Here is a 19,914-nt window from a genome sequence, read left to right as displayed (position 1 = left end):
CCTGGCAGCAGGGGCCGTTAGAGAGAAGGTACAAGGACCCAGGCAGGCCCACAGTCAGTGACTGGGAAGAGGAGGGTCCAGCCAAGGGGAGGAGCAAGGAGCTGCCAGAGCAGTAGGAAGAAAACCAGCAGCAGACGGTGTTACAGAACTCAGAAGGAGCTGCCCCGCGGAAGAGGGACAGGCAGCGGCGCGAACGCTGCCAGGGGTCTCTCAGATGAGGGCACAGAGGCCTCCCTGGAGACTTCAAGAACTAGGTCACAGGGGCACCTGGGTGGCTCAGAGGGCTAAGCCTCTGCCTTCGGCTCAGGTCATGATCCTGGAGTCCTGGGATCGAGCCCTGCAGCGGGCTCTCTGCTCAGCAGGGAGCCTGCTTCCTCCTCTCTCTCTGCCTGCCTCTCTGCCTACTTGTGATCTCTGTCAAATAAATAAATATTTATTTATTTATTTATTTATTTATTTATTTATTTATTTATTTATTTATTTTAGAGCATGATTAGGGGGAGAGGCAAAGGGAGAGGGAAAGAGACCCCCCAGCAAACTCCGGCTGAGTGTGGAGCCTGACTGGGGCTAGATCCTGGGACGCTGAGATCAACACCTGAGCTGAAATCAAGAGTCAGATGCCTAACCAAATGAGCCGGCCAGGCGCCCCTGCTTCTGTTTTGAAATATAAACAATTCAATGATAAATCAAAATATATGAAATGTTAACTTCAGGGAGAGGGAAATGATAGGAGCGAAAGATAGGGACTGGAAGCTAGAACTTTCTGAACATACTTTCTATAGTTTTTACTTTGGAATTATGGGTTTTATGTAATTAAAGTTTTTAAAAATCCCTAAAAATAATAAGCAGATGGAAATGTATGGTTTTTGGACTGTACATGTCCAGTAAGGAGATAACTGAACATAGAACCACGAAGAAATCTTAAACTGCATGGACTTGTCTCTTGTTAAGTGATATCAGTGTTACCATTTTGAAACTACTGTCCATACAGAAGGAGAAAACAAATAATCATCTTAAGTGTCAATAAGAAAAAAGATTCTCAGTACAAGGCAAGCGAGATGCACTTAATCCAAGGGAGTTAAAAGAAACCTTATAATTCTAATGATTTATCTACGGATTATTTTTCTACTTAAAGATAGTAATTTCTGGGGCACCTGCGTGTCTCCATTGGTTAAGTGTCTGACTCCTGATTTCAGCTCAAGTCATGAGATCAGGTTCGTGAGATCAAGCCCCGCACTGGGCTCCGAGCTGAGTGTGGAGCCTGTTTGAGATTCTTTCTTTCGCTCTGCCCCTCCCCTCCACTTGGATGTGGGCTTGCTGTGTCTTTCTCTCAAAAAAAAAGGTCTGTCTGCCTGAAGAGCCTATGGACATTGACAACCAATAAGCACCCCTAGAGCTCAGGCTCTGATTTCTAAGTATCATTCCCCACAAACAGAGCTCTGTGGAAAAGTAGCTCATTTCTAGTCCGAGGCAGAAAATGTCCAAGATGAGCCTCGAAACTCCATTCATGCTTGAAAACAAGGAAGCCGTTGAAGACTACTGGAGTCATGTTAGTAGGATAGGACCCTATTGGAAGGAGCTCCCACTATCTTCATGATGAAATAATTTGAGCATCAAGAAGAATAACAAACAGCTTTGCAATTTCTTATGGTTACATTTCCAACTATCATACAGCCCGGTGACTCACCCCTAGATATTTCCCTAAGAAAAATAAAATATTTCCAGAGAAAGACCATTTGTATGCAAATGTATGTGGCTTTATTCATGCTTGGGAAACCCTGGGAGCAATGCAAATGCTTGTCAACTGATAAATGGATCAACAAATTGTGATATAGGGGCGCCTGGGTGGCTCAGCGGGTTAAAGCCTCTGCCTTCAGCTCAGGTCATGATCCCAGGGTCCTGGGATCGAGCCCCACATGGGGATCTCTGCTCAGCAGGGAGCCTGCTTTCTCCTCTCTCTCTCTGCCTGCCTCTCTGCCTACTTGTGATCTCTGTCTGTCAAATAAATAAAAAATAAAATCTTTAAAAAAATTTTTTTAAAAATTGTGATATAATGGAATGCTACTCAGTATAAAAGGAACACACCACTGATACACTCTGTTGAGTATCCCCAACACATTTGCTAAGTGAAAGAAGACACAACAGAAAGGGCAACATACTTTATGATTCTGTTTATATAATATTTTGAGGGGGAAACCCTATTAGGAATAGCAATTAGATAAATGTTCATCAGAGGTATAGAGTGGGGAAAGGGATTGGCTACAAAGGGATACAGGAGAAGTTTTGGGGGTGATAGAAATGTTCCAGATCTTAGAATAACATGTTTGTGTGTATTTATTAAAACTCATCAAACTGTACACTTAAAGAAGATGAACTTCAGTGCATACAATTTTACCTCAGTCAACCTGCCTTAAAAAGCAACTTTAATAGATTGAAATATAGAAGTTAGAAGATTAATGAATTCAAAATGATACTGAAGAATCATTACTAGTTACCTTTGGAGGATTCTAGGGAAGAACCCATTCTGAAAACTGGTACATAAGCCCAGGGAAAGAATCAAACTATTACCCTGGTTTTTCTATACAGAACAAATTTTGAGGTAAGAAAACAGAGGAGGAGGGAAAGTTCTCCATTCTAGGAGGATCACAGTAATAAATGTAGGAGGAAAGGTAGAAGCAGAAATTCACCACCTGGATTGACTAATGGAATACTGGATGCGGGCTAGAATCCTCAGTGTTTGATGAAAGATAAAAGGCTGATGGAAAACTTTATAATAGGTGAGTCATGGAGAAAGAACTTGACATTAGCTCACTAAAGGTGGATGAGAAGACATTTAGTGTCTCCTGCTATAAGGCAGTACCTCCTATGAAAACTATACGCAAACTTAATGAAGGTTTTTGATCTGAATATTAAGAAATGCATCGATAAGTATGTTGAATGGCATTCCAAGGATGCAGTCAACCAAATCCAGAATGACCCAGTTTCTTCAACAATAACAAAAAGGGAAAATAAGCTTTCAAATATTAAAAGGCCTTAAGAGTTCAAAACTTACACACATTTACAGAAATTTAATATAGTGTGGTACTGGCATAGAGGTAAACATGCAGATCAGTGGAATGGAATTGAGAGTCCAGAAGTAAATCCCTATCTTTCTATGCCTCTGTGGTCAGCTGAGTTCTGGTGAGGGTACCAGTACCATCCAATGGAGGAAATAGTCTTTTCCAAAAATTGGTGCTGGGACAGTTGGATAGCCCCACAAAAATGAAGTTGGGCTCTTACCTCAAACCATATGCAAAAATTAACTCCAAATGCATCACAGACTTGAATGGAAAAGCTAAAACTATAAAACTCTTAAAATACTTATAAATCATTGTGACCTTGGATTAGGCAGAAGTTTCTTAGGACACCAAAAGCACAAACAACCAAAAAAAGAAAAAAAAAAAGATAAATTGGACTTCATCACACTTAAAAACTGTTGTGTATCCTGGGACACTATCAACAAAGTGAAAAGACTCCCTACAAAATGGGAGAAAATACTTAATCTTATCTTTAACAATTTTTTAAAATTATTATTAACATATAATATATTGTTTCAAGGGTACAGGTCTGTGACTCATCAGTTTTACACAATACCCAGTGCTCACCATAGCACATACCCTCATACCCTCCCCAGTATCCCAGTCACCCCATCCCTCCACCCACCTTCCCTCCAGCAACCCTTAGTTTGTTTCCTAAGGTTAAGAGCCTAATGATTTGTCTCCCTCTCTGGTTTCATCTTGTTTCATTTTTTCTTCTCTTCCCCTATGATCCTCTGCGTTGTTTCTTAAATTCTGCTTATCCGTGAGATCATATGATAATTGTCTTTCTCTGATTGACTTATTTTGCTTAGCATCATACCCTCTAGTTCCATCCATATTGTTGCAAATGGCAAGATTTCTTTTTTTTTTTTTTTCATGGCTGTGTAAGACCACATGTTCTTTATCCATTCACCTGTCAATGGATATCTGGGCTCTTTCCATGGTTGGGCTATTGTGGACATTGCTGCCATAAACATTGGAGTGCAGGTGCCCCTTTGGATCACTACATTTGTATCTTTGGGGTAAATGCCCAGTAGTGCAATTGGTGGGTTGTAGGGTACCTCTCTTTTCAACTTTTCGAGGAAACTCCATATTGTTTTCCAAAGTGGCTGTACCAACTTGCATCCCCACCAACAGTGTAAGAGGGTTCCCCTTTCTCCACAACCTCTCCAACATTTGTTGTTTCTTCCCTTGTCAACTTTTGCCATTCTAACTGATGTAAGGTGGTGTATCAATGTGGTTTTGACTTGAATTTCCCTGATGGCTAATAACATTGAACATTTTTTCATGTGTCTGTTAGCCGTTTGTATGTCTTCTTTGGAGAAGTGTCTGTTCATGTCTTCTGGCCATTTTTTGACTTGATTATTTGTTTTTTGGGTGTTGAGTTTGAGAAGTTCTTTATAGATCTTGGATATCAGCGCTTTGTCTGTACTGTCATTTGCAAATATCTTCTCGTATTCCGTGGGTTGCCTTCTTGTTTTGTTGCCTGTTTCCTTTGTTGTGCAGAAGCTTTTTATCTTGATGAAGTCCCAATAGTTCATTTTCGCTTTTTTTCCCCTCGCCTTTGGAGACATGTCTTGAAAGAAGTCGCTGTGGCTGATGTCGAAGAGGTTATTGCCTAGGTTCTCCTCTAGGATTTTGATGGATTCCTGTCTCACACTGAGGTCTTTCATCCATTTAGAGTTTATCTTTGTGTGCGGTGTAAGAGAATGGTCCAATATCCTTCTTCTCCATGTGGCTGTCCAATTTTCCCAGCACCATTTATTGAAAAGACTGTCTTTTTTCCACTGGGTATTAATTCATAATAGCTCCCTCGTGAAAACAAACCAAATGTCCATCAATTGATGAATGGTTAGAGAAAATGTGGTGTATCCATACAATGGAATATTATTAGACAGTAAAAAAGAATGGTGTGGTAGTCTCAGGGGTAAGATGGTGGTTGCCTCCAGCACCATGTGGTAATGGCGGGTGACAGAGCCAGAGCTGCTCCATGGTGAAGAGGGAAGCAAAGTCTTTCAAGGAAAAAAGGAAATGCAAACTATGCCAAGAAAGATGATAATGAAGCTTATAATTATTGTACTAAAACCTAGATATGGGGGCGCCTGGATGGCTCAGTGGGTTAAAGCCTCTGCCTCCAGCTCAGGTCATGATCTCAGGGTCCTGGGATCGAGCCCTGCATCGGGCTCTCTGCTCACCAGGGAGCCTGCTTCCCTTCCTTTCTCTCTGCCTGCCTCTCTGCCTACTTGTGATCTCTGTCAAATAAATAAATAAAATCTTAAAAATAAATAAATAAAACCTAGATATGTGTCCTAAAAATGCTAGCTATGTGAGAATTGAGCGGCATTTTGATGATGCTCAGAAAGTTCCAGGAAGCTTTTGGAGACACATAGCAGTGAGGTTGAATGATAGTTTTGCCTGGGGACATCTATGGGAAGGCCAATGCCCCCCAACTTCTAGGGAATGCCATGGTGGCATGTCACCATTTCCAGAGAGCTCTAGAACTGGCTCACAAAAGTGTTCAGGCACAATAGGATATATATGAGCATGAGAAAAGAACAGAAACCGATTCTGAGAAGCAGGATTTTTGGCAAGTGGTTTTCAGCATGGATGGTGCCCTAGAGTTTGCCCCATCTGCCGTTGCTTCAAAATTACCAAAGCACAATATTTAGCCGTGCTGGGTCATTATCTAGAAGGACAGTCTGCGGCCGGTGACATCCACTAAGGGCCATGCTCTGTGTGTAGGAGGTCTCTGCCATTATTAGGAAGACCGCATTGAGAAAGTAGTTCAGTTTTTTGCACAGGCTTCCAAGGTGACTCCTGACCAGAAAAGTGGCTGCCTTGCTCGCAGAAATGCCAAAGCCCTTAAAGCAGAGAAAGAAGGTGGGAATAAAGCATTTAAAGGAGGAAATGACAAGCTGGCCTTTGAGCTACATACAGAAGCCCCAGGGACAGACCCCCAACAATATAAAAACAAATGCCGAACCCTGCTGTAACTGGGGTATAGATCATTCCAGGCTCGGGAGACTAGATGGTGCAACAGAAGTTTGCACAAATGCAGTGAGGCTTGGGGCCACTTAATTAAAAGCGTCCTTGGGAAAAGCTCAGTGTTACATGGATACAGAACAATTTCAAAAAGCAGGACGGGACTGTGGAAAAGTGTATCAGACAGAGAAAACATAAGAACATGCCCAGCTCCTAAAACATTGTGCAGCCAGAGCTGAAGGAAAGCCTACTACAAGGTTCTGGGAGTGGACGTGAATGGCTCTGAGGACAAGATCAAGAAAACTCCGCAACAAGCCTTGAAGCACCATCCAGACGGCCCAGGGGGAGCCAGTGCTAAAGTGGAGGAGGAGGAGGAGGAGGAGAGAACGTTTGAGGAAGTCAGCAAAGCTTTTGCTCTCCTCCCCGATCCCGGGAAGTAGACTCACTTTGACACTGGACTGGACGCAGATGAGGAGGACAAGCATCTGGTCCGGGGAACTTACTTTTTCACTTTGGGTAACAAGAGGAAGCCCTCTAGAAGCCGGAGAGTGTGGATTTGCCTAGTGTGACCTGGAATGTGAACACAGCTCACCTGCTCTCTCCTCATCTCTGTGTACTCGGAGCACCGTGGCTTTTTCCGTTGGATCGCCTGGGTCTGTGTGAGTGGGTGAGGGAAAGGGGGCCGGCGCCAAGTAGGGGCGTGGGAGTGGGGAAGGGGATGGACAGGGAAGCAGCTTGCGAATTTTTGTTTTCCTGTGTAACTTTATTTAAAAAGGCAAAAAAAAAATGTGGGGGTGGGGCACCTGGCTGGCTCAGTTAGCTGAGCATGTGACTCTTGATCTCAGGGTCGTGAGTTTGAGCCCCATGTTGGGTATAGAAATGACTTAAAATTGAAATCTTTAAAAAGTTTTTTCAAATTAAAAAAAAAAAAAGGAGTGAAATGCTGAAAGGTACCATGTCCTAGGCTGTTTGGGCTGCCATAATAAAATGCCATGGATTGGGTACTTAAAGAACAGAAGGGCACTCGCTCACAGTTCTGGAGGCTGGAGGTCGGAGCTCAGGGACCAGCATGGCTTGTTTCTGGTGTGGACTCTCCCCGTGGGCTGCAGGTGATCGCCTCGTTGTGTGCTCACATGACCTCTTCCCTGGGCGGGGTGGAGGGGGCGTGCGGAGAGAGAAGGAAGCTCTCTGTCTAGTGGCTCTTCTTAAAAAGTCACGAATCCCATTATGGGGGCCCCACCCTTGTGGCCTCATCTAATCCTAATTACCTCCCCAAAGTCCCATCTCCCACCACACCGGGGGCTAGGGCTACAACCTAGGAAGTTAGGGGGACACATTGAGTTTATCACACAGTATGAGATGAACGAACCCTGAAAACATTACACTAAGTGAATGAAGCGAGTCCTAAAGGACCACATACTGTGTGACTCCATTGATAAGAAATGTCCAGAAGAAGCAAATCCATAGAGACAGAAAGCAAATTTGTAGGTTGCTTGCCAGGGACTGGATGGGGGGGGAAGAAAGAAACAGAGACTGCAAATGAATACGGTTTATTTTGGGGGTGATGAAAATGTTCTGAGGGGCGCCTGGGTGGCTCCGTGGGTTAAGCCTCTGCTTTCAGCTCAGGTCATGATCTCAGGGTCCTGGAATCGAGCCCTGCATCAGGCTCTCTGCTCGGTGGGGAGCCTGCTTCCCCTCTCTCTGCCTGCCTCTCTGCCTGCTTGTGATCTTGGTCTGTCAAATAAGTAAATAAAATCTTTAAAAAAATGTTCTGAAAGTAGATTGTGGGTGATTGTTGTACAACTTTGTGAATCTACTAAAAGAATCCCACGGAATTATACACTTGGAAATGGCAAATTTTATGGCCTGTGAAGTATATCTTAATATTAAAAAAAAGATGTTGAGACACATCAATCAATGGACCTTGTTAGACTGTCAATTCAAACAGAGAAACTTAAAAAAAAAAGAGACAGATATTTTTATTTTTATTTTTGTTATTTTTAAAGATTTTTATTTAACAGATCACAAGTAGGCAGAGAGGCAGGCAGGGTGGGGGGAAGCAGGCTCCCCAATGAGCAGGGAGCCCGATGCGGGGCTCAATCCCAGGACCCTGAGATTGTGACCTGAGCCAAAGGCAGAGGCTTAACTCACTGAGCCACGCAGGTGTCCCAAGAGACAGATATTTTTAAAACAATCAGGGAAAATTGAACCTGGATTCTGTATTAGATGATATCAGGAATTCCTTTTTTTTTTTTTTTTAATTTATTTGACAGATCACAAGTAGGCAGAGAGGCAGGCAGAGAGAGACAAGAGGAGGCAGGCTCCCTGCTGAGCAGAGAGCCCGATTCGGGACTCGATCCCAGGACCCTGAGATCATGACCCGAGCCGAAGGCAGAGGCTTTAACCACTGAGCCACCCAGGAGCCCCAATATCAGGAATTCTTGATTTGGGAATGTGCAATAGTAGTAACGTGATTATAGTTTTTTAAAATGTCGCATTCACAACTGAACTGCACAGAACATTCCAGCATATACTATCTTACATACCTGTCCCCTGTGTGAGCTTCCTAATGCCAGCCGTCAGCCTGGGGGGTAGCTGAGGGTGGCGTGGCAGAGGCACGTTCTCAAGCTCCTCCCCCTCCCCCGTGAGAGAGGCGGTGGGGGGGACAGGGGTGCCCTCTCAGGTGTGGGGAAGGCCACTCTCTGAGGCAGATGGTTGTCAGGCCACTGGTCTGGCCCCATTTCCCGGGAAAGGGCCTACTTTCCTCCGTGCCACCCCAAAGGCTCTAGCTCCCGGGTCATCAGGCGACTCTGCTCGGTGTCTCCCTCAGCTTTCCCACATGTGCTCCATTCTGGAGGGGCTCCAAGGCTAGAGCCACAGAAGGCACCCAACTTCCGACTCTCTGGTGTGGCGTGAAGGCGGCTGCGACCCCATTTCTTCCTTTCTTGGCTTCTCCGTCAGGGCCTGGGGGTCTGGGGTGTATGGTGGGGTTCGGGACCGAAGGCCTTTCCGGGAGATTCGTGCGTGAGGAGACTGCCCAGAGAGCTGCGGTTTTCACCTCCTGGCAGCCCGAGTCCTTCAGGTACTTTACCTCCTTGCAACCTCACCTCCTTCAGGAAGCTCCCCGGATTGAACCCATGCAGCCATTCCTTGCTCGGTCCTGCTTTTGTTCAGGCCCGTGTCTGTCAGCTGGTGTCCTTGTAACTCACTCCTGGGCCAGCACTGCCCTTGGGACGTTCTGAAGTCCCTTCTCGCGTGCAGCCGGGTCGCCGGCCTCCGGAGTCTCCCGGGGTCCCCGGCCGGGCTGGGGGTGCCGCGCGCACACAGACTCCCGGTGCCCGTGGCTGATGTCTGAGTGGCAGCACTGCTCTTACATAATCGGTTTCTCTCCTCCTTTCTCCCTCCGGAGCCAGATTTCACATTGAGCAGCTGCAGACGGAGAAATCAGAGAAAGCACAACCCAGCCCGGATTCCGAGGGGCCTGCTGGGGACTCTCTCCTCCGGCTTGAGAAGGAAGACCCCGAGGCCAGAGTCCCCGGCCAGGTCCCGCCAGCTGCCATGGGACTCGCGGCCGCCGCCCTCCAGCTGCCCTCCACTCGGCCAGGCAGATAAGGGCGGGCACTGCCCCAGGAGCACCTGCCGCCCCCTGCCGGGCAGCTCCTCTGTGGCCAGCCCTTCCCCAGCCTTGGGGCACCTTCACTGACCCGAGGCCATGTAGGCCCCATCTGGGCCTTTGTGGAGAGACACACACGGCCGGGGACACCGCCTCTGCTCTCTGGGGGACACAGCGCGCCACCATGTCCTGGGGAATCGCCGGGCTGCACTGTGAGTACCGGGGTGGGGGGGCTGTCCGTGGAGACTGCCCCGGGAGGCATTGGCCCAGAGCCGGGCTCTGCTGTAACCAAGGCAACCGGGTCATTCCTGCTGGTGAGAAGTTGAGATGCTTCCCCGCTTAACAGCCTGGGGACTCCCGTGGCCGCTCTCTGCCCTGGCTGTAGCCCACCGCGGCTCAGACCCGCAGTGCGGCTCCAGGTCCTGGGCTGGGTGGGCATGGTCAGCGGGTGGTCAAGGGGATGGGGCAGGCACGGGGTGCAAGGGGCAGCAGCACCTTCTCAGGCTGTCTGGTGCTGGGGTGCACGGGCTGTGGGGGCAGAGAGGAATTCTGGTCTCCCTGGGTGTGGCCAGCCGGGGGCGGGAGCTTGTGGAAGTGTCTCCCAAGACCCGTGGGAGAAGTGCCACCAGGTGCTGGAGGAGGCAGCCTGTTCCCTCTGCCCCTCCCTCCGTGACAGAACAAAATTAAGAGGCAGAAAGAGAACAGTGTTGTTGGTAAAAAGAAAAATAAGTTGAAATGAGGACAGAACGTGTCTAGAAGCCTCTCAAGCCTGCTGGTGGGAGGCCAGACCAAGATCCCTTCAGACTCCAGGATTCGATTGAATTGACTCAAATTCAACACATTTTTCTGGTGCCTCCCACATGCCCACTGGAGAGTGACTGCCATGGCAACGAGGACTGGGCTAGCTCGTGCCCCTCTCCCCGATGCCTGGCACCGAGGTAGGCGCTCGGAGCTGTGTGCCTTATGGATGAGGTCTGGGGTTTGATCTCGCAAGGGGTCCAGGCTGGCCCTTGTGGAGGGATACTGCAAAGGGTCGGGACACGCAGAACAGGCAGAAGGACCCAGACCAGGTGTTCTGGAAGCTTCCAGGTCACGAGGAGCAAGAAGAGTGGTGTGGTGAGGAGCCACTTGAGTGGACGGTGTTCACACAGGTGGATGTAGGAAGGTGAGGACCGTGTCTCAGGTAGAGGGAACAGCGTGGGTAAGGGTTCAGCCTGGGGACCATGAAAGGCCAGGCTGGAAAGCAGGTTTGGGCTCAGCTGGTGGAGGCCATAAAGGCCAGTTCATGAGACATCAGGGAGCCCTGGAAGGTTCAAGATCTGGGAGTGGGGTTGTGACTGGAAGTTACTCTGCTTTCGGAAGATCAGTCTGTGCTACTTGCTGGCTGTGCTGCGACCTTGTGGGCAGGAAGTGACGAGGGTCTGTTCTGGAGATGGCCCTGGGAGCGGAAGGCATGGTGGAGGCCGACTGCCCGCTGGGGCAGGGATGGGCTGTGGGGTGGGAGGCAGGGAGGGCTGCAGGTCGGGGACTCGTAGAGGGGCTGGGTGCTGGAGAAGGATGGGCTGCCATAACAAATTGCCACAAACTCGGTGACTGAACAGAGCAGAAATTTCTTCTGTCCCAGGTGTGGAGGCCAGAAGTCTAAAATTAAGATGGGGACAGGGCCACGCCTCCTGCGGAGCTCTGGGGAGACTCCTTTCTGCCTCTTCCTGCTTCTGGTGGTGGCTGGCAGTCCGTGGTTTGGGGTGCCATAGCTCTGGTCTGTGTCGGTCTCCTCTTGACTCTTTCTGCATGTTTCTCTGTCCTCTCCACTTCTTATGAGGACACTTGGTCATTGGATTTAAGTTGGGCCTTCATGTAATCCCCAAAGACCCCATTTCCTAATAAGGTCACATCTGAAGCCTGGGTGAATAAGGATTTTGGGGGGATGCTGTTCAGCCCTCTGTGCAGGTTCAGATTCGGTTGCTGCGGGTGGTAGACAAGCCCCATTTGTCCCTCCGCAAGGATCTGTCCCCAGGAGAGGCGCTGCCCCTCCCCCTCCCAGCCAGGGATCTGAGAAGGGAGCTCCTTCCTCACTCTCTTTTTCTTCAGCCTCCTCTTCTGTCTTGGGGATGTCTACCTTCTGGAGGGTGGGGGACCAAGAGCGGCCCCCTTCCCGGGTCAGGAGTGTGCTGGCGGTGGGGCTCTCTGGGGTTCAGAGCTGCTGTGAGGCTACAGCCATGCTGTCACTGACCATGGAGTCACTGGTTGCTGGCCTGTTTCTTGGGGTGGAGACAGCAGAAAAGGGGCTGAAATTTGGAGATGGTGGTCAGTCTGCAGATCTAAAGGAAGTCTGGGTCTGGCGGAAGGCAGATGACCCATGGACAAGGTTTCTGGCTCAGCCCATGCATGCCAGGATGGCTTTTTCTGACTTGTTCCTGCTAGGAGCCCACTGCTGTCAGGACAGGGGTGAGGGGCAGCAAGGGTGGGACTTCAGGATGACTGGCCCATGGGAAGGAAGGCCAAGTGTGGACAGAGATACTGATTTTAAAGACAAGATGCAAATTCAGATTTTTACGTGAAATCTCTGTGAACTGAGTTGTGGCCCTTGGGACACCAGTTTGCAACAGTCTCTGGAGGTCGGTTGTTCTCCAAGTGTAGTCCCCAGATCAACAGCAGCAGCTTGGAACTTGCTAGAAATACAAATTCTCCAGGCCTACCCCAGACTTCCTGACTCAGACGCTCTGGGCCTTAACCAGCTTTCCAGAAAATTCGGATGCATGCTCCTCATCCCTTGTTCAAGATGAACCCCCACAGTGCTCAGTAAACAAGACTATGTTGTGGCTGACTGCATTATGGACTCACATACTGGGGGCCAGTTTGTCTGGTCAAGACAATGAGTGAGGTAGACAGATGGTGCTAGAGACCGAGACTATGGGGGCTGGTTCAGGCAGGGGAGAGCCTGGTTGGGGCTTGGGGGGAGGAGTCTCGGTGAGACCTTCAGAGAGGTCTGCCATGTGAGAGGATACCCAGGGCAGAGGCAAAGTGTTAGCAAAAACTGCAAACCAGGAATGATCTCAGTTTGCCGTGGTGCCAAGCTGAGGGGCTTCATGAATTAGAGACAAGATAGGAAGCGGCAGAAAACAATGGTTCGGTTTGTGTTTATCTGGTCTTTTGTCCAAAATCCAGTGCAAGCACTTGGGAAGAGACAAGAGAGAGGAAATGCAAGATGGGTTGCAAATTTGCAACCTTGAAAAATACGGTTGGCGGACTGCTGTGCGAGGAAGGGCTGGTGGGGCCAGCACATCCTGGACATGGGCTTGGGGCCATGTGGGGCGCTCCTGGGGAGGGTCCAGCCAGAGCCAGGACCGGTGGCAGCACTGAGAAGGTGGAGAGGTGGCCAGGAGCAGGCCCAGGCCAGGGATGGAGTAAGCGTAAACATTCTCTGACAAGGTGGTTTTGATTGGTGACGTTCGGTAATGAACATGTGGGCCATTTACAGATTGTCATTCTTAGGGAGAGAATACCGCAGCAGGACTCTGTCCACGAGTCTTTTGGTGATGGCTCTTTCTTGTTTTCCTTCAGCCTTATCCCTAGAAATGAATTCAATGGGTCAAAGGATGTGAACATTTACAAAAATTTTTTTAAGGAGTATTTATTTGAGGGGGGGAGGGGCAGAGGGAGAGAGAGTCCCAGATAGACTCCCTGATGAGTACGGAGCCCAATGCGGGGCTGGATCTCATAACCCTGAGATCAGGGCCTGAGCTGAAACCAAGAGTCAGATGCTTAACCCGCTGCACAACGCAGGCACCCCAGCAGGTCAAAGGATGTGAAAAATTTTTAGGCTTAATAGGTCAACGGGTATGGACATTATTAAGTCCACCAATAAAAAAAATGGCCAAAATGCTTTCCAGGATAAGAGCACCTACCTCACGACTTTGCCAGCACCAAGTGTTATGAAAATGAAATGGAAAAAAACCCTACTTTCCTTTTTGATAAGTGAAACATGGCATCTGATTGTTTTAATATGTATTTCTTTACCTTTACTGGGGAGTTTTTTGGGGGATACGTCTCCTGCCCATCTGTGTTTTCTTTCTGCTCTGATGAGTCTGAAACGTTTTCATATTTGTTGTAGACTCTCCGATATTTTTTAAAGTGTGTTCGGGTCCAGGAAATCACAAAACCTGTTTTTGAAGTCACAGTGGCCCCCCCAAGTGGTGAAAGCTGGTAATGTTCGAAGGCAGACCGTTGGCTGGCGGGGGGGAAGCCTCAGCCCGAGAGCCGCAGGCTTCCCCAGCATGAGCACCCTGGAAGGGCCACAGTGATTCGTGTGTCTTAGAGGGTTGTCAAGATCAGCCACAGCAGGGAGGGAAATGGCTCCAGTTACCCTAGAGTCATTTGCAGAGTTGAACGAGCCTCCGTGTCTCCTGAATCCCCAGATGGAAATGCAGACCCAGGCTTTGAGGACACTCCAACCCTCGAGGGGGTGGGGGCCACGGCTGCCCTGGAAAGGAGGTTGTGCCTACCCCATGAGGAGACTTGACACCAACCTCAGGGTGTGACTGCTGGGGGGACTCTGCCTGCTGGGGGCAGGGGTGCACCAGCTGGACTGCTCGTGCTCACCTGGCCTTGCTGCCTGAGCCTGGACCCTGGAGGGGAGGGCGTCCTCTGGGCTCTGCACCCCCACCCCTCCCATGGCCGGGAGAAGGGAGGGCACACCCAGGTGGCAGGGGTGTGGCACAGGGTGCTCATGTATTGCTGTTGGGTTCGGTCCACAGATCTCGGGATCCTCCTTGGCATGGCCTTGGGGAACGAGGGTTTGGAGATGTGGCCCTTGACACAGACCGAGGAGTGTGCGGTTACCGGCTTTCTGCGGGACAAGCTACAGTACAGGAACCGTCTTCAGTACATGGTAACTGTGTAGGCACCTGCCCAAGCCCCCGGGCTCCCAGGGTGTAGGACCTTGAGGGCCCCACTGTGGGTCTGTGTCAGCCCTGAGCCCATGGCCTCTTTCTCCACGGCACGCACCAGTGTGCCTGGTTCCACACTGACTGTCCCCTCCCCTGCAGGTGTCCCCCCAGGCCCTTCACCCCTGCTACTTGATCTGACCTTTGATCCTTTCTCCCCATGCCGCTCACCCTGTGACTCACGAGTGGATTCCAGGAAGCCTTACGGGAGTCCCAGGCACTTACTGGCAGGGCAGATAGATAAGGACCTGTCACTGTGGCTCTAAAAGTCTGTCTTTTTTCTTTTCTCCTTGACAGCTTTACTAGATGTCATTCACATACCACACTAGTCACCCGTTTAAGTGTATAGCTCAGCAGTTTTCAGTATCCGGCAGAGCTCTGCAGCTAGCACCATAAGAAGTTTAGATCATCTTACTTGAGCTAGTTTTCCTCACCTCCAAGAAATATAGTACTCTTGGGGGTACTAGGTCCTCCAACCACTTCTTGGCCTAAAATTTCTGCCATCATAGGAACTCCACACTTTGTCTCAGCCTCCCCTGTGTCCCAGAGGAAGGAGAGCTGTCGTTACCCCAGGGGAGAGCGGAGGGCTCCTTCTCTCTCAAAGGCCACCGCTGCCATCAGCGGACTGGTCCTTGGCCCTCTCCTCCTACAGCAGATTGTCTGGGAGCAGGGGGAGCCTGTCTGAGCCATTTCCGACTCTGACCTCATGGTTTGTTCTTGTACTTCCCCAGAAACACTACTTCCCCATCAACTACAGGGTCAGCGTGCCTTATGAGGGGGTGCTCAGAATGGCCAACATCACCAGGCTGGTGAGAACTCCTCCTGGGATGGGAGACCCCCTCCTGGGCTGGGAGACCCCTGCCTCCTGGGACACCCCATGGACCCAGCCTGAGAAGCACGTTGGTCTTGGCAGGTCCTGCTGCGAGGGGCCTTTCCCAGCTCTGGGACCAAGCCTGCCCTTGGCTGAGGCCCCGAGGCTGCTCCTTGTTTACCATGGCTGCCTGTGCTCTGCTCCCTTCGTGGGGCCGCGTGGGGTGGGGGGTGATCAGAGCAGTGGCAGGGCGGGCCGGGAGGCACATGTCTGCTGGTCTCAGTGATCTCTCCTGTCCCCGCAGCAGAGGGCGCGGGTCAGCCAGCGGGAGCTGCGGTACCTGTGGGTCTGGGTGAGCCTCAGCGCTACGGAGTCGGTGCAGGAGGTGCTGCTCGAGGGCCACCCGTCCTGGAAGTACCTGGAGGAGGTCCGCACGCTGCTGCTGGACGTGCAGCAGAGCCTCACGGTGAGCTGCGCCCAGCTGCGTGCGGGGCGGGGGACGCGCATGCGCGCATGGGTGGCGGCCAGGGATGGTTGAGGTGTGAACACGTGGAAAGTTACAGCGTGTCCTAAAGGGCGTGGGAGAAATGAGAGAGGAAGACAGGGCCAGTGCCCGGTGGGTGGCCTTGGCTGGGGGCAGGAGAGGCTCTCTCTTGACCTGGGATCTTGGCCAAGTCATCAATCCCTCTGGCTTTGTTTGTGGAGGCTCCTCTTGGGGGAGAGGAGAGGAAGCACGAAGAGGCAGAGGAATGAACACAGGTTTTGGGGTAAGGACATGCTTATTTGTAAAGGTGGATACATGACATCCTACGTTTGTTAAAGTCCACAGCTCGTACAGTGCAAAGTCAACTATGGGCTTGATGTCTTAAGAAGGTTCCCGATCATGGCCTGCCTGGCAGGGTTGATATGAGGCCTCTATAAAGCCGGCAGCCTAGGGTTGCAGAATCAGTGTGAGCCCCTGCAGGCCGTGGGTGTGCTGCGGGACCCCTCCCCGCCACCCCCATTTTGCCCTAGTCCCCAAGTAGGAGCCTGCCCCGGGAGCCCCACCTGCTGCCCAGCCAGAGCTGGGAGCTGCGGGGGACCCTGGAATTTAGGAGCCCACGCCTGCTGGGAGTTCTGGGGAGGCTTTGGTTTGGGCGGAGGCTCGGAGGCCCAGTGGTCTCCTCGGTGGCTCTCCGGTGCCCGTGGGCAGCATTAGTTGGAGCTGACTGAAGAGACAGTTTTGCATCCTTGGTTTTCCTCGAGAGAGCCCTGACTCTGAGCTCTTGGGAGCTGTGGAGGAGGTTGGGGGCGGGCTGAGGCTGGGGGCCCGGGCCCCCCAGGTTGTTCACATTTAACTGGCTTTAAGTACATCTTCATTCTCATGGAGTTAAGGGTCTGTGCCCCGCTCCGAATATGCCCAGCATCCAGTGGGTATTCGGCTCTTCCTGCCAGGGACTGGGCCATGGGGATGGGCGCCTCCTCTCTCCTGCCACGCTCACTGCTCTTTCAAAGCCTTTGTAGACTGTTTTTTTTGAGTTGCTGTGAACAGGACTGCTAACTGGTGGAATAATACAGAGGTTCTCCTGCCACAGGCCTGGGGCCAGAAACCCTGCACTCGGGGTGGCAGCAAGGCTATGCTCTCTCTAAAGGTTCTGGGGAGGAGGGACCCTTCCTGCCTCTTCCCTGCCTCTGCTGGCCGCTACTGCTGTCGGCTTGTGGCCACATGTCCTTCACGTGGCCTTTCCCTCGGGTGCCCCCTCTTACAAGGCCGCCAGGCACTGGATTTGGGGCCTACCCTACATTCATACTGATCTCATCTGGAGATCCTTAATTATATCTGCAAACGTCCTGTTCCCAAATATGGTCACGGTCACAGGTCCCAGGGTTGGACATAGTTTTCTTGGAGGGGGAGGTTGGGGGAGGGGCAATTCAACCCAGTATACTACCTTGAGGACGGTCTTTCCCAGGCTCAGGCCCTGCATCTCCGTTCTAGGCCATGTCCCCTGTACCAGCTCTGGCCCCCTGTTCCGTCCCCGGGTGTGCCTGCCTGCTCCCCAGTGTTCCCTGTCGTTGCATACGGTGGACAGAAGCACCCTGAGCTTGGAGCCGGAGACTGGCCTGGCCAGTATGCCTGGCACCCAGGTGTCCTCATGAGGGTCCCTTGTCTTGTTCCCTGCAGGCAGTGCAGATCTTTGACTCCTGGACAGTCTCCTGGGCCCAGGACCCCTTCCTTATGTGCTGGTGGCCAGGCCTGGGCTGGGACAGCAGGGATGTCCCCTACTTTCCCCCATCCCGGACTGCTTCCTGCAGTCATTTTTCCAAAGATGGAAAAAGAGGAGCCTCTGTGTGGGGCTTGGGTGAAGCGTGTCGAGGTACCTTGTCGCCTGCAGGAAGCAGTAGAGAAGTTACCCATAGGCCTTCTGGTCACCGTTAGTCCCCTTCCTCCGGGGCTGGAGCAGCTCCAAGCAGGGCAGTTTCCAGGGTTCTCCTGGGATGTGGCTCTGCCTCTTCCCTGGGGTTGGGGCGGTGGTACCCATGGTCCTGAGGGCCTCCTCCCTTCCAGGATGTGGAGGTCGGCCCCAAGGTGGACGCAACAGTGTCACTCCTGAGTGCCCCGAGGCTAAGCCTGAAGCTGGTGCGACCCAAAGCCCTCCTGGACAACTGCTTCCGGGTCATGGAACTGTTGTACTGTTCGTGCTGTAAGGAACAAGGGGCTGGGGCTGGGGGCTGGACCCCAGGTTTCTGAGCTCGGGTCACTGAGCAGAGCCAGGGCTCTCCTGGGCTTGCCCTCCACTCCCCGGGGCTATAAGGCACTTCTGCAAGCCAAGAGGAGCCCCGGGTATGGGGATGAGAACAATGTGGCGTGGGTTGGGGATGGAAAGGGCTGTTGACCACTCCTGCAGTCTTTTTTGTTCCCCCCCTGTCTCTTGCAGGTAAACAAAGTTCTGTCCTAAACTGGCAGGATTGTGAGGTGCTGAGCCCTCAGCCCCACAGCCCGGAGCCCTCATCGCAGTGTGCGGCTGCCCAGACCTACCCTCTGTCCCAGCGGCCCCCTACCTCCCTCCCTCGCTTCCCAGGATCCGAGACCAGACCCCCGGCTCAGTGAAACTGCTGAGGGCACAGGCAGAGACCTCTTGCCCCGAGAGGCCCGTGTGGTGACTTATATGGGAAAGCTCGAGGTGCTTCCACAGTTCGGTTGAACCTGAGACTTCTCTGGGCCGTGGTGTGGAGCCCCCTACCCGCCTTGAGAGGGGAAGCCCCAGGAGAGTGTTTTTCCTTTGAGGGGATTCTGTGCCTGAGAAGGGCTCAGCTCCCCGCATTCTGTACCTCACCTGGTCTCCCCTGGAGCAGCGGGGGTCTGGGGGTACCTGAGGGGGGACAGAGGTCTCTCCTCTTCCTGCACCACCTGGGCTGCCTACTGGGCCTGGAGGCGTTGCCGAGTGTCTCCTGTGGCCTGCAGAGGCGAGAACTGTGCCGGGCAGGCGGGCGAGCACGGGGAGGGAGGGGGCCGGGCCACACACCCCGTCTTGCCACAATGGATGCTCTTCCAGTTCCTTATATTTTCTATTAAACACTTGCTTGTTTTGTTTCGGTTTGGTTTGCATCTGCAAAGATGAACCCCAGAGGCCTGAGAGCCCCTCCGTGGCCTCCGTGTTCCAGTTCCAGGACTCAGAAGACAGGTGGGCTGGTCGGGCCCTGGGACCTGGGTCTCAAGATTTGGATTTGGAATGGATGAAGCCTTAGCCTGGAGGCCTGGAAATGGTCTTTGAGGGCCTGAGTTCCTTCCACACCTGCCCGAGCTGCCGGGGCCTCAATGAGACGGAGACCGAGGGGCAGAGGGTGTTAGGCTGGTCCTCCTCTGTGCCCCCTGGTCGCCCTCCCTGGCTCCATCTGCCTGGGACAGGGTGCAGGTGTTCAAGAGCATAGGTCCTGGCACCAGACCCGGCTGGTCCTGCCCCCCTGCACGTGGAGCCCGGGTGCCCCTGCCCCAGGCCCGATCTGGGGTGGGCCGGGGCTGGGGCTGCACGGCTGCCGCAGGGGGCCGGTGAGCAGCCGGGGAGGAAGCCAGGTGGACGCAGGGGTGTTAATTACAGTACAACTTTATTAATACTGGAATCTTCACAGTGCATTTGTTACTTGTAGCAGTGACTATTTAAATCAAGGCGGGGGGGGGTGGTGGAGGGGGCAGGGAGGAGAGTATAATTTATCCAAAAACGGACAGAAAGAAAAGAAACAAAATGGGTCAGATGGGATGGGGGGGTTGTGGTGGGAAGGGAGGAAAGGTTGAGTAGGAACCAGGAGCAGAGACCCGGGTGGGGAAATAAATTAAAAAAAAAAAAAAAGGAACAAGTTAACAACAGCACCAGAAAAGTTACTTCAGTCAAAAGACGCTTTTGAAAAGAATATTTCTCTGTACAAAATGGGAAAAAAAAGAAAAGAAACGAAACGAACGTAAAGAAGTTCCCCAAACCAAAGTTTGTGATGCGGGCTGGTTGGCTCGGA

The 19,914-nt window shown here is 51.6% G+C and overlaps 1 protein-coding gene and 1 pseudogene across 3 annotated transcripts; both read left to right on the top strand.

Moving 5' to 3' along the window:
• The first annotated feature begins 5,377 nt into the window (after positions 1-5,377).
• LOC111152887 lies at positions 5,378-6,635 on the top strand (annotated as a pseudogene).
• Positions 6,636-6,658: 23 nt separating this feature from the next.
• On the top strand, positions 6,659-18,956 carry LOC111152886 (interleukin 34). 3 transcript variants are annotated; one of them, XM_022511603.1, is made up of 7 exons: positions 6,659-6,718; positions 9,473-9,884; positions 14,430-14,563; positions 15,350-15,427; positions 15,737-15,895; positions 17,975-18,110; positions 18,345-18,956. In XM_022511603.1, the coding sequence occupies exons 2-7, from the start codon at positions 9,857-9,859 to the stop codon at positions 18,515-18,517; spliced, it is 708 nt and encodes a 235-aa protein (XP_022367311.1). In that variant the 5' UTR covers positions 6,659-6,718; positions 9,473-9,856; the 3' UTR covers positions 18,518-18,956. The 3 variants fall into 3 exon arrangements, with proteins under 3 accessions (XP_022367311.1, XP_022367310.1, XP_022367312.1); XM_022511602.1 differs by having other exon boundaries at positions 15,734-15,895; XM_022511604.1 differs by lacking the exon at positions 15,350-15,427 and having other exon boundaries at positions 15,734-15,895.
• The last annotated feature ends 958 nt before the right edge of the window (positions 18,957-19,914 follow it).

This window comes from Enhydra lutris, unplaced genomic scaffold, assembly GCF_002288905.1.
Source record: "Enhydra lutris kenyoni isolate GAN:26980312 unplaced genomic scaffold, ASM228890v2 scaffoldscaffold30, whole genome shotgun sequence".
NCBI lineage: Eukaryota > Metazoa > Chordata > Mammalia > Carnivora > Mustelidae > Enhydra > Enhydra lutris.
Note: the sequence above shows the minus strand (reverse complement) of the source record. Positions and strands in the feature narration are given on the sequence as shown.

Coding starts and splice junctions, on each gene's coding strand:
- LOC111152886 (XM_022511602.1), top strand. CDS start 9,857: ATGTCCTGGGGAATCGCCGGGCTGCACT. Junction 15,896..17,974: donor ACGTGCAGCAGAGCCTCACG/GTGAGCTGCGCC, acceptor CCTCCCTTCCAG/GATGTGGAGGTCGGCCCCAA. Junction 18,111..18,344: donor ACTGTTGTACTGTTCGTGCT/GTAAGGAACAAG, acceptor TGTCTCTTGCAG/GTAAACAAAGTTCTGTCCTA.